Source organism: Parasteatoda tepidariorum, chromosome 9 (genome assembly GCF_043381705.1).
Source record: "Parasteatoda tepidariorum isolate YZ-2023 chromosome 9, CAS_Ptep_4.0, whole genome shotgun sequence".
In the NCBI taxonomy this organism is placed as follows: Eukaryota; Metazoa; Arthropoda; class Arachnida; order Araneae; family Theridiidae; genus Parasteatoda; species Parasteatoda tepidariorum.
The window spans coordinates 27,738,615-27,753,125 of record NC_092212.1 but is presented as its reverse complement, the minus strand read 5'-3'; the positions used below and the strand labels follow the sequence as shown (position 1 = coordinate 27,753,125).

The 14,511-nt window shown below is 31.8% G+C and overlaps 1 protein-coding gene across 1 annotated transcript; it reads left to right on the top strand.

The window, feature by feature from the left end:
• The first annotated feature begins 6,993 nt into the window (after nt 1-6,993).
• LOC110281984 (delta-latroinsectotoxin-Lt1a-like) lies at nt 6,994-11,657 on the top strand. The gene has a single exon (XM_071185470.1). The coding sequence runs from the start codon at nt 7,033-7,035 to the stop codon at nt 11,461-11,463; it is 4,431 nt and encodes a 1,476-aa protein (XP_071041571.1). The 5' UTR covers nt 6,994-7,032; the 3' UTR covers nt 11,464-11,657.
• The last annotated feature ends 2,854 nt before the right edge of the window (nt 11,658-14,511 follow it).

The following is a 14,511-nucleotide window of genomic DNA, read 5'->3' as shown; positions in this document are numbered from 1 at the left end:
GCGATGCTATTTTATCAGAAAATTTAAATAATCCTTCTCTATTTTAATTGTTACTCTTGTTTTTATTTATAACACTGCAAGCGATAGGCGATGCAAATGATCCTCTTCTACTACGCTTCTTTCTTGAACTACGCTTAACCAATTGAAAAGTTCACGCGAACTCCACTTTGCATCAGATATTTGGCGGCAGCCTTTCAGAGCGTTGACAAAAATAACTTTATATCTATACATTTTAGTTTTTATTACCCTGCCACTTCATAAAAACTTTTGCAGACATCGGAGCAGTTGGCATCCAAGGAATTTCTACTATGTATGCTGAACGCATATGGATACACGTCTGAAAGCTTACACAAACACATGAAACTAACCCAGACTAGTTTAAAGTAACTTAACTAAAGACTAACCAAGTGAATATATACTGAGAAAGCGAATTCGCCATTTTATAGCTGAACCATTAATTTCAACATCATATTTGAAATAGAACATAACGACCCAACGACCAATCCAAACTCACTAACTTCTTCCTTTTAATTGGAAGCTGACTTCAGTATCATCTACATGTTGCCAGCAGTAGCCACCGAGAGTCACTGCCTCTCAGAAGGTTTGTAACGTCATCCTCGAAAGTGTAAGCGAACCAATCAGATTTGTATTTAAAGAGACTATAATAAATAGTTCAAACTTTTGAGCGACGTGAAATATTTTTACTTTAGCTATTTTAATAGCACTAAAATATTTTTAAGTATTGAATTTTTAGCTTTTTATTAGAATAAATCAATGTTATTTATCACGTTATAACTCAATAACATGAACTTGTAGGACTGTTTGATGCTTTTCATGAAGCAATTTTATGTGTATTTCACAATAGAAAATGAAATAAGAAATTTTTTTCTTTCAATTTTAAATCTTGATTCATAACTATTTATAATATCAAAATAATAAACCTCACTTAAGCGTATAATTTATTATTTTCTAATATGTAATCAAATAGTATTTATTTACTTATGCATTTGAAAATAAGAAATTATAGATTTTAATATGGAAACGAATACGAGATAATAAAAATATTGGATCACGACAGAAAAGAGACAAATAAAGAAATTATAATTTTATTGGCACAGTCATAAAATAGCTATTTTAAAATATGATCTAAGGAATTCTTACAGTATCGTATGATATACATTTAAATTCCAAGTGGAAATAATACAAACGTAAAGACTGCAACTATTTACAAATAAACGATGCATATAATATAAAAATGGGACTAAATAGTTTAGCTAAGTAATAATTATAAAGTAATAATAATAAATAAATTATAAATAATTTAACAAAGTGTTTCGATCCTTAAGATTGTAAAACTTTAAAATAGTATTTATTACTTTCAAAAATAAATATGGTTTTTTGTTGTTATTGATTATTATAAAAAAAGTAAAGTATTTTCAAATCTTAAACATATAAATTTTATTGATGACAATCTTTCTTATAAGATTTGTTAAAAAAATATCCCAAAGTAGAGCTTCATCTAGAAAATTATTAGTATAATATTCTGAGCAGAAATTGTTCAATAATTAAAAAAATTACGCACGGTAAAAGACAAGAAAAAATATAATATTTTTTATGAATTACATTTAAAATTGTCTACAAAATTTGTTAAATCTTAATTTTGAGAAAAAAACTAAGATTAAAAAATGTAAAAGCATTTATTAAAATCATTTTTCCTGTTACTCAATAAGATACATGTCACTAATTGATATATTTTATGTAATGTACATTTGAAAGAATATGTATACATATAAATAAACTATTGTTTTAAAGCTAATTTACATAAACTCTTCCAGACTTATAGGATAAACATAAAAATAAGAATAAATAATAATAGCACATTTAGTCAGGAACAAACTCAAAATTTATTTATTCCTTATTTAACTCAAATCTTGAGCAGCTATGACTCAGGGGATAGAGCGTTCCCCTTCCAATTCGGCGAACCGGGTTCCCAGTCGATACGAATTCCGCATCCGGCTTGCACCGACCGCAGTGCTGACGTGAAATCTCCTCAGTAGTAGATGGATCATGGGTTAGAGTCCCCTCTCCGTCAGGCTAACCGTGGGAGGTTTTCGAGGTCTTCCTCTCCATGTAACGCAAATGCGGCTTAGCTTTGTCCTTAACGAAGGCAAGTTTCTCCAAATACTCGATCCTGCAGTTCCCTTGTCTTCTGAATTGGGTTCAAAGTTACAAGACTACGGAGTTGAACATTAGTAGTCGTAAACCCAAAAAATTGGGTCGACTGTTCAACGACGGTTATAAAATAAAAATAAAAAACTCAAATCTTCTCCCAAAATCTTAATCTCTTAGTTAGCAATATCAGGGGCGTGGAGAGTTGACATGGTAAAACAAATCCACACAGATGTGTTGAATCAATCAACAACAACAACACGTGCCAATATGGTAGGCCCTTCTTCTTGAAAAAAGAACTAATTTGGGTAAAATTTAGGTACCTGATTTACCCCACTACTCGGTTCCACCCCAATCTCCTCTACATATAATAAATTAATGAATTTCCATGTGTGAGTAGGTCTGCATATCGGATGGTGGGTATATCGTAGGAACTAAAAATACGACAATCAACACGAAGTTAAATGAGAACATTTGCTAACAAATTACGAAACTCGATGCTCGATTTTTTTTAATAAAGTTTTAAATAAAATTAAATTTCAATTAATATAAATTTCTTATAGAATTTAATTTTTTTTTGTATCATATAGTTCAGATCTTTTCCTTCAATGAGAACCGTCTCATTTTTTACTTAGGACGATCTTTTCCTTTGAGAAATCCACTTTTTTGCCATCCCCCTTGAAAATTTTAAATTTGGACTTCCGTGAATCTATTGCAGATATTATCTTCGAATTTAAATAAAAATATGCTGTGAATTTTAATTTTTCATTTCAGACCCGAAACAAGAAAAACAAAAAAAAAATTTTAAATATATAGAAAATTAAAAATTTCTTTTGACGCAATTTTAAAGACTGGAAGAGCTTAGAAGCGATGTCATTCTTACCTGAGCAAAATTGAAGCCGTGAACATTAATGGAAAACAATATGAAAATTATTTAATTTGCTATCGAGAAAATATTTTACAAAATATCGTTTTATGTAAATTTCTTGCGTGACTACATAGATGAAAATAAGCATTTTATTTTTAGATTTTTTTAAAACTAGTTTTTTAAAAAAAAGTTTCTAAAAGAAATTTGGGATGACTGTTCGGATGTAGAGTGATTAACGCAAGACTTAAGATGTGGAAACATCCTCTAATAGTAAACATTATAATAATATTGAAACATTATAATATCATTTGATTCGCTTAAATTTTCAGTAACATAATGTAGCTTCTGTTAAGCGTCGGATATTTTAAAAATACTAGTGGGCTGCGCCCCCTGCTCGCTAACGCTCTCCAACCCCCGAAAATTGCTACGAAATCTTATATTGTTTGCTTCGTAAACCAAGCTCGCTTCGCTCGCTACTAACTTAGGTACATTGCAAATGCACAAAATTCTAAGAATTCAAAACAATCATTCAAATCCATATAACAACTTTTTTTTTAAAAAAAAATTACATCTTTTTAGTAAATACTAAGTCATTAAAATAAATTTGAATTCAAATAAATGACATGTAATTCGTTAAACCTATTAGAAATGTGCTATAGTATAAAATCTTAAGATAAAATTTCTAAAACTGATATCTCTTCAAAAATGTTAAAATTTTGGTTATAATTAAGTCTATTAAAAATTGAAATAAGTGAATTGCAATGGAAAAACCTGCATAAACAAAACGTTATGTTTTTAAAAAATAATAACCATGAACGATTCACAACTTTGTTAAAAACGTAAGTATAAGTCTTAGAAGTTTGACATACAAAAGAAAAACTTGCAGAAACTAAACATTAATTTGCAATAAATACTAAATGCGAACAAATACTGAGAAAGATTAAGGGCTTAGCAACAAAATAATAGCAAAAAAATAATTACTATTAAAGATTAAGAACTTCCTTAAACACACAATTATAAATTTCTGGACTTGGAGCTATCATTGTTAGGCTGTCAAATGATCTAACCCTAGAGAGGCCAACATTAAGTTGTCCATGACTAAAAACTGGTTTAGTCTATATAAATTCGTGAAAAAAAGCGCTTTCGACAAAATACTAAAATAGAGATCCATCGACAAAGATTACACACTTCTGCCTAGCTTAATAGTATGAGATTGCAGCAGCTGAATTGAACAACATGCTAATGCTCTCTCTAGTTATTTCCGTTTCCGTTTTTAAAAGCGCTATATGTTGAGCCACCTCATCTAGATTTGCCATGTGACATTTTTAGCAGCAATCATTAGTCGATTTTCTAACATTGTCATTCGGGGAGTTGTAGTGAGGCTTTTTTTTTGGTGCCGTTCAAGAGAAATATATATATAGATTTGAATAAAATGACAATAAATTAAATCAAAAATGCTTTCACTATCACTGTTCAATTTTTTATCCTTCGATAATTATAGACTAGTTAATGTGCATTAAGATTTACCTCAGTAAAATCTCTTAAACTTTTCGATACTCGGTGAGAAATTTTATATTAAAACCTGTGTTTAACAAAAGATTCATACAGCGGCTTTGCTGTTCTTACAATGACTACAATATATGCTAACCTTGCTAACAGAGATGGAATCGTAACATACAATGGTATTCCTATGACCATTGTATGTTACGATTCCATCTCTGTCCCCGAAAAATCTCCAAGATCAAACAACATATCTGAGGTAAAATTGCTTTCATGTAAAAAAAAAAAAATTCTTTGAAACTAACGCGTGTTTACTTCACACGAAGAAAAAAAAAACGAAAACCTCCCATGGGTTAGCTCGATGATAAGAGAATTTTACCAGATTCGTCGGAAAAAAGAGAAAGCAAAAGGGAAAGAAATAAGCTTTAAAGTAAAAATTTTAGTTTAAAGTTACCAATGGCTAATTTTATTCATGTATGCTTCTTTTTGATACAAATGTAAATAAGCTTAGACTGAGATTGTAATAAAATATTTATAAAAGAGTTTTTTAAGATAATGAGTTTAATTATGCAAAAAAAGGCTCTACTTTTGTTTTTAAAATAAAAACTACCCTCCGAAAAAATGCCTTTTGTTTATATTTTTGCTAAAACAATTAGTGTGGCCCTTTAATGTGGGTTTTTAGATACTGAGAAATTAATCTTCAAATTAGTTATCGTAGTAGAATGATTAATGTGCCGTTTATTAAAAAATATTTATGTTTTTTTAAAGTTTTATTTTCAACTGCTTCTTAATTATACTTACAGAGAAATATTAAATCATCAGCAAACCCGAATAATAAAATCATATTACTGCATTTACTCATTTTCTCAAAGCAAATTTATTATAAGAGTACTATACATCGTATTTTTTGCTGTTATTTATTACTTTTACTCATTATGATTTTATTAACTTGAAATAAATATCAATGTTATTCCCTATTTCGAATGCATTTAACTATCATGTATAGTTTAAGTAATTTTCAGTATTCTGAATTTCAATGGTATAGCTTCTGAATTTGTATGTTTTTATACCTACGTCGAAACTTTCCATTAACGAACATATTTCTCTGTCCCAAAGGTATCCACTTTACCAAGATTCCATTGGATTAAAAGTTTGTACAAGAGTAAGATATGCAATGCCTAATTTAGTTATTTCAGCTTGATTTTTTAGAAACTGATTTAATACTCGGATTTCCAAAACTACAGTTGTATTTGTGAATTATTAAGGTTATTGCAAGTCCAAACATGGATCTGTCGAACATGAATGAGTTTTATCCGGCACTGGGTACCCGATTCAAAGTTTTAAAACTTAAAACTACCTCCGGGTCCCCGGTACCGGGTGCTGAAATTTTGTTACCGCTTCCGGATAATCACAGGATAAGGAAAATCTGTCCCGGTTTGGATGTCATTATATGACTTTCCATTATTTTCCCATCATTTTTGGTAATGACATGCGAGAAATTGTTTCGAAGATCCGCTTCATTGAAACTATGAAATGTCGAATCCATATTTAACTTGGTGAATGATAGATACGCGATACCGAAAACAAAACAAAAACATGGACGGACAACTGTTTGGCGATGGTCGAGAACGCTCCTTTAACGCCAATAGAAATTTTCTCTGTGTCCCATCCCTGATAGCGTCTGCTTATATACTCGTGCCTAGTACATCTCTAGCCTCAAGCTTTAATGCTACAAATCCTAACTTCCAGGGTTTCGATAATAAAATCATCACCATTTCAGTGTTCACAAAATAAGAGTTCATTTAAAAAAATTATGTTTATTTTTAATCATTCTCATTTTTTCAATATTTGGTTTGTATACTTGGCTTATATAACATGTATTATAACCATAATCAACTAAAATTTTATTAACATTATACTTTAAATTATCTCGTTAGCAGCCGTGATTGCATCGAGATTGTCATTTTTTAAAATTTTAATTGGAAGCAGAAAGTACGTCAAGAAATAAAACAACTTTCAGAGAAAAATATGTTTCATAGGCGTAAAAACATTTTTCTCTGAAATCTGTTTTACTTGTTGTTGTACTTTCTGCTTGAGTTTTCAAAATTTTTTTTATTAAAAAGGGAAAATCTTTATAACCAACTGTAAAAAAAAATTATTTCAAGATGTTAGAAACACAATACAACATTTTTTCCCCATCCATTCTATAACAAGATTGTCACATTTGAAGTAATGTGACATTTCGGAAATATGGTATTTAAAAAAAATGTAAGAAACAATTGCAATTTCGAAAAACAAAATTCCCGTAACGAATGGTTATTCTTCTTTAACATCATTCACAACTGTTACTTCATGACATTTACCATATGTGCCGAAAGTTACAACACATGTTACAAGATTAAAATTATTTATATAACCAACAAATTTTCAAATTCATAAATCTAGCTCTCGTAATATACAAAATTTATTTGTAGATACCATTTACGAAAAACAGAATGTCGAACGAAACTCTTTTACAACCTATTTCGTTTAAGAACCATAATAATATTTTCTTGGAACGCTTAAAACGAGAAGACGATGAAATAAATGAAGCTGAACTGCAAGAACGAGACAAAAAGTGCAAAGATATGGAAATATCTTCAGGAGTGTTTGGAGCTGTTAGTGATTTCTATGGCGATATTGGCGATGCTCTTGGCGCTATACCTGTCATTGGAGATATTGCTAAAGGTGTTGCACAGGGAACTGTTGCTGTAGCTAATCTGGTAAAAAACGGATTAGACATCGCTCAAACTGCTTTGGATTGTGATCAAGTTCCCTTCGATGAACTTAAACTTGTTATCAATAAAAAATTCAACGAGGTTGAAAGAAAATTGGATAAAATGACAGAAACACTTGGCGAAATTTCAGAAAAAGTAAGCACCACCTTAATAATTATTGAGACTGCAAGAGAAGAAATGAAACAGGGATTTAAGAACGTTAAAGATACTATTAAAAATGTAGATATCAATAATAAAATCTTTGCTATTAACAATTTTATTAGCTATTATGAGGAAGAAATGAAAGAAATAAATAGATTACCAAAAGAAGATTACATCAGGAAACTCTTAAATGAGGATAATGTTTTGAAAAAACTAAGAGATGTAAGAACTCCAGCTCAGTTGCGAGCGCCTTTAACTCAACTTTTAGATACAATATCTTACATTTTGGAAAAGGGTGAAGACGGTGTGCCTTTTTCAGCAATTGATTCAATATTTCAAGGAACACAAACGTATGCTTTTGTAATGTTTTTCCTCCTTGGGCACCATAATTATCTTGCAAATTATTATTATCAATTAGGAAGACTTGATATGTTTAATGATCAACTTGATATTATTAAAGACGTGTTCAACATGTTTTCGCATTTTTTGGCTGGGCATCAAAAACCGTTGATTGACAGAGTTATTCATATTATTGAAAGAGTCACGAGAAATAAGGAATATTCCGGAGATAAATCCTTGCTTCCGAAGATAAATTTTCTGACAGATCTGAAAAATAAAATTAAAAGCATCAATCTGTCAATAATTGCTGAAACCCCGGAAAATGATATAACCATATCATTCGAAGAAGGTATTGAAAATCCTGGAAGTGACTGGAAAATGGGAAGTGTTGTTAAATATGCTCTGCAATTCAAACGAGGGGACATTTACTCTAGAGTAAGTAAATGGAAAATTTTTAAAATCAATGAAAAAGGAAATCCATCTTTACGAATGCCCACAGATTTACGCAGAGATCGACTGATATTTCGGCAGATTGATAACCATAAAGCAGAATTAGTAGGAATCATAAAGAAGTCAGAAATCGATTTTAAAGATATCAATAGAGATCTTTACAATGCGGCGGGAAATCCAACAGAACAAGTTGCTTTAAGAGAAGTAAATCTATACCTGCAAAATGGCGCTGATATTAGATCAGTTTTTGAAAATGGTAGAAGTGCTATTCACGCAGCTGCCCTTGCTGGCCACGATGATCTTATAAAAGTACTGCTTCAAAACAAGGTTGATATAAATGTGAGAGATGATAAGGGTTACACGCCCTTGCACATAGCGGCTCAGGCTGGGAGAGGGACTCTGGTTAATCTTTTAGTTGAAAATGGAGCAGATGAAAATGCTAAGACGAATGATGAATTACTTACTCCACTACATCTTGCAAGTCGGAGAGGTTATTTAGATTGCGTAAGAAATCTATTGAAAAATGAAACCGTGAATGAAAAGAACAAATTAGGATTTACACCACTTCATTCAGCTGTTAGTGGAGGTCACGTTATTGTTGAAACTATTGTCGAAAGAATTGAATACAGTCCAGATGTAAATGCTCAGTCAGAAAAGGACCAACTAACACCTTTGCACTTAGCTGTAATAAACGGCGACCTTAAAGTTGTCCAAAGTTTAATGAGAAGTGAAAAGATAGATTTGAATGTCAAAGATAGAAATAAGCTAACACCTCTTCATTACGCAGCCCTTGCTCCAGCATCGATAAACAACTTGATGATCGTCCAAAACTTAGTCAATGCTAAGGAAAGAGTTAACCCAAATCTAGCAAGTGAAAATCATTGGACTCCATTACATTTTGCAATATTTAACAGAAATACGGATGTAGCATTGGAATTGATAGAAACTGGAATTATTGATTTGTCTTCGCTCGTTGACGGCAATTACACGCTGCTGCATTTAGCAACAGCTACTGGACTGATAAAAGTTATCCGTGAACTGTTGCAGAGGGGAGCTATTATTGAAGCCGAAACAAAGGAAGGATACACAGCACTTCATTTAGGGGCTATGAGAAAAGAGCCCGAAATAGTTCCTATGTTCATTGGGAAGGGCGCAATTGTTAAAGCCAGAACAAAAGATGGTTCCACCCCTTTGCACTATGCAGCTGCTGCAGGTAGATCTCACACAGTTCTGTATCTCTTAGAAAATGGCGGAAGCATTCGTGATGCTAATTCCGCTGGTCGATATCCCATTCATGAGGCTGTAACACGTGGTCATTCACAAGTTACGCAAATATTTCTCGATAAAGATTTTAAACTTGTTTATGAACGGGATAAGCAAGGTAAATCACCGTTTGACATAGCAGCCGAACATCTATGTGCTAATATAATTTATGACTTTGTAGATAGGGGGCTAAATTTGACTGCATGGTATGGAGATGGAAGACCACCTTTAAGTATTTTCGCAAAGATCGGAAGCTTAGAAATGGTGAAGTTCTTCCTCAGCAAAGGCTCTGATCCAAATGCTATAGACTTTGAAAACAAAAACTTTTTCGATTTGGCCGCAGAGTACGGTTTTGAAAATATTGTAGAATATGTTTTTGTCAATCAAATAATAGATTCTTCAAAAATAGAGCAAGGTGTTTGCAAAGCTATTGAACACGGCCAACTGAATATTATAAAGTATTTCATTGGCACTCAAAAAGAGATGTTATGTAATCCATTACAAACCGCTGCGTTAAAAGGCCAAATGCACATTACTCAATACCTAGTTGAAGAAGCTGGCATTTATGTCAACGCTGTACAAAATCACCAAACGGCTCTGTGCAATGCTGTGAAAGGGGGATATTACAATATTGCAAAATATTTAGTTGGAAAAAGAGCAAGCATTTACGATGATTGCTCCACAGATTCGAAAAAATACACTTCGCTGATTTACGCAGTCGAAAATAAGCGTGTTAAAATATTTAAGTTTTTAATTGATAAAATTCCAGATCCTAATAAACAAGATGGTTTCGGTAATACACCTTTGTACTACACTGCGTTATTCGGATGCTTGTACTGCGCCAGGTATTTGATTAGAAAGAAAAATGTTGACGTAAATGGAAGAAATAGCAACGGAGATACAGCGTTACATATTGCATATGAAACTGCAAATGATGCATTCGTAACATTTCTTCAAAAGAATGGAGCTGAATATTTTTTGAAAAACAACGATGGAGATATACCTTTAGCAAAATATGCATCGACTGTGTCTCGAGCTCAAGCCATGATTCAAAATAAAGATCCAGAATCAGTTGGAAAATTATCAGTAAAAGATGTGATTCAGTCGATCAGAAATCAAACTCAATATGGTTATCGTTTTCGCCGAAACGTAAATTACTCTAGTAGAGTTAGATCATCAAAGACTCTCGATTCTTTAACAACAATGAAGCAATATATTATAAGTCCAGAATTAGTTAGAGGCCACTATATAAATCCAAAATCAGTTAGAGACTATGCTGCGAATCTAGAACCAGTTGGGGAGACAACAGTAAATGAAGTGAAACAGCTGCCCAGAAATCAAACCAGTTACGGTTACGTTAATTCTTCTCGCATAATAAGTTCATTAAAGGCTCTAGAACTTTTAACAACATTGAGACAAAATAGCATAAACCCAAATTCAGCTGGCAACATTGATATGAAGACAGATCCAGTTAGAGAATCAACAGTAGATGAAATGCTTCAGTTGGCCAGAAATAAAACTGAATATGGGCATAGTTTTCGACAAAACGATGACTCTTTGAGCAGATTAAGTCCATTAATAGATCGAAAATCTTTAGTAGCAATGGAACCAAAGCAAACACTAAAAACAACATATGCAGGTTTTAAGAATACAGACGTGAATGGCACGTTATTATTGCTGGATATTTTGTTGAGAAAATTCACCAAAGAAAAATACGCGCCATTTTTAGAACAAGGTACGTCTGAGATGGAGGTGAATGCTTTTGCGTTACGCATTACAGAAGCTATTGAAAAGTTTTTGACTTTGTCTGCTAACTCTCAAACAATTAAAGGTATTGATTTTTTTGAAGTGTATTTAAAAATATTTAAAGCACTCATTAGTGAAAACGAACATAAATTATCCGATATTTTATATAATCTCCTTCAAAACGCCCCTGATAAGACAATAAATAATTAAAATCAATCCTTCATATTATTAAATCTATTATCAACTTGATAACACTGGGGAACAATTTTTTTTTGTTTTATATTTCATGAGATTTTTTTGAACAGAATTTATATATTTTTGTGCAGCTTTTTTCAAATGTGCAATCAGTATCTCTCTACACCCTACAGCTTTTATGTAATTTAATAAAATAGTCCTAACGAGGATTTCTTTAAATTCATTCGAGTGAATAGTAAATGTCCCCACTTCTTTGGTATGTAGGACGTGGTAGAAAGAATGCAATACATTTTAATTTATGTTTCGATACGTTAGGAACATGCGTCTTTTGTCGTCAGTGTTATTTTCAAAAGAGCAGACAAGTGTATCCATGTGTATTTAAACCTATGTGTTCCTGATAAACTTATGCATACAAACACTTTTGCATATTAACACTTTTGAACTAAGCGGAGCAGTTGGCATCCCTGGAAGCTACTGTGCTCTCTGCGAAAGATTTAATAAAGTGGTTGAAGCTTGAAACTTCCAGAATTTTGATTAATTTTGTTAATAATTAAGAAGTGACCAATGAAAGATTGAATTTTTTACATATTAAAAAAGTTATTGTATTCATCAAGCTCTCCTTTCGGCACCTGCCTCTTTATCTGGGTTAGATTGAACGAGAAAATATAATTGGAGAATTGAAATATATGATATATACAAAATTACAAATGTGGTGGCATAATTGGAAAACATGGGCGTTTTATTGACCTTGTGTATTATTTGCTTGTCACGACTGAGACTAATTGGTATATAAATAGAAGAGTTGAGGCAGTTGGTGGCTGAGGAAGCTTTCAGTTATAACTATCAGATCATGATTTTAATATCGAGTCGTGGTGGATCAGGGGAGTGAGACTTCGCCTTCCAATGAAGTGAACCAGGTTCGAATCCCTGCTTTGGCTGGTCTATACAAATTCCGCACCCGCCTCGCACCGACCTCAGTTCTGACGCAAATTATCCTCAGTGGTAGATGGATCATGAGCTAAAGTCCCCTTGCCCTCAGGCTAACTATGGGTGGTTTTCATGGTTTTCCTCACTATGTAACGCAAATGCGGGTTAGCTCCATCAAAAAGTCCTTCACGAAGGCAAAATTTTTCCCTGTACTTGATTCAGGAGTTCCCTTGTCTTCTGGATTTGGTTTCAAAATTACGAGGCTACGGAGTTGAACATTGATAATCGTAAACTTAAAATTAGGCCGGTTGTTCAACAACAGTTATGAAATAAAATAAAATAAAATTTAATATCAAATAGTAGTAAAAAAATTAAAAATCTATTGCTTATTATAAGGAATCTAAATTGTAGGGAATAATTAGGCATATATCCAGGGATGGTATACTCCCGATGCTAGAATCACCCTTGTTCATCTCTTTACCTCAGGAACATCCCTGTATAAGAATGGGGGGTGGAGCTATCTATTAATTTTGCCTGAAAGTATCCCATCTGACAGAAAGAAATTAGTTATCGGATTATGAGTTTCTGTAGAAATTTTAAAAAAATAAGTATAGTATAAAGTAAACTGAGTTTTAACTTAGTTGATATATATTTCTTTGGATTTATTTAATCCTATTCCCAACTCTATACTGATATTTAGATGTTTGAATTTTATGGGAGTATCACATAGAAAAAATAAGTATTGTAAAAATTTTAATAGACCGAACTCAATTTTGATGCTATGGTATCAATTAATTTTAAGATATAAACACATTAATTATATGTCTGAAGATTGAACTGAATGCAGATTTTTTAACTTGATTCTTTAATAAAAGTGTCCGCGACGTATGAAATAGTTACAGAATGACGCTGTTTGTTAACGATTTAAAACATAATCAATTAATAAATGGCCAGCGATTACAATTCCCACTTTCAAAATTAATTGTTGCAACCATAATTCTGTATGCGGCTGGGATTTCATTTTTACTATTTCACCGCAAAATTTAAAAAGTTATCTTAGTTAATAATATTTTACTAAGATTCATTTAAAAATAATTGTGTTTGTCGCAGTTGAACTGTACATTATAGAATCACTAGCTTGCAAACTCTTATTTTTTATGAAAATTTATCAAAATTTTTAAATAAACTAGTTTTAACAATTAAAGGAAGTTTTAATCTCAAATAGTAAAACATATGATTTCAAGAAATTTACCTTATAATGATAATTGTAATATTAGTATTTAATAGGTTATGTTGTTAATGAAATATTTTAAACGAAAGGAGTCAATATAAGCTTTGTGTAATAGAGACTGCTTTACTTGTACAATTTACGCAGGAGTTGGAGGAGTGGACAGTGAAAGGAGGAAAAAAAGTTAAGCATAAACAGGATTATAATTTACATTCAAAGTTTATTTTTGCTTTTTATTTCATTTAAGCACATATCTCTATAAATATGTTCATTTTATTTTTATATTAAAATTGACAATAGTATTACAAATGACTCAAATTATTGCTATTATCTCATCAAATAAACTATTGCTGAAGAAATTGGTTGGCTATCACTTTTTTCTTATGTATTATTTTCTGTTCTTATGTATTATTTATAAGTATGTATTTATTGTTCATGATAATAAGTTGACCAGAATTCTGCTGAAACTGAAAAACTGGTATAGTTCGTTCACCAGGAGTTGGCACTTGGCTCCACCTCCTCGGACGCAGAGTTCATTTCAGGGGGAGTAAGAGGAAAAACATTTCCCCGCTTGAAATCGAGATAATCTCTAATGAGTGCAAAGCCTCCACACGATTTTTTATATGTAGTCCGATCAGACCACTATGAAAGCAAACCAGTTTACGAAAGAGCCCTTTAATATAAAATCTAGTAGAAATAAGAAAGTGGTAGCAAATATATGACTTAAATTTTTTTTTAATTTTATAAGAAACCGTGTGGATTCTTTCTGATGTAGAAGGTGATGGTCAAACACAAACAGTGAATTCTTTTTCAGTCACTTACTTCGCTTTATCATCAGCTATTATACCTTTCGTGATTCTAGCTAATTTATATTTAAAAACTTTTTCCCAGCAAAATATCTAAAAAAG

Coding starts and splice junctions, on each gene's coding strand:
- LOC110281984 (XM_071185470.1), top strand. CDS start 7,033: ATGTCGAACGAAACTCTTTTACAACCTATTTCGTTTAAGAACCATAAT.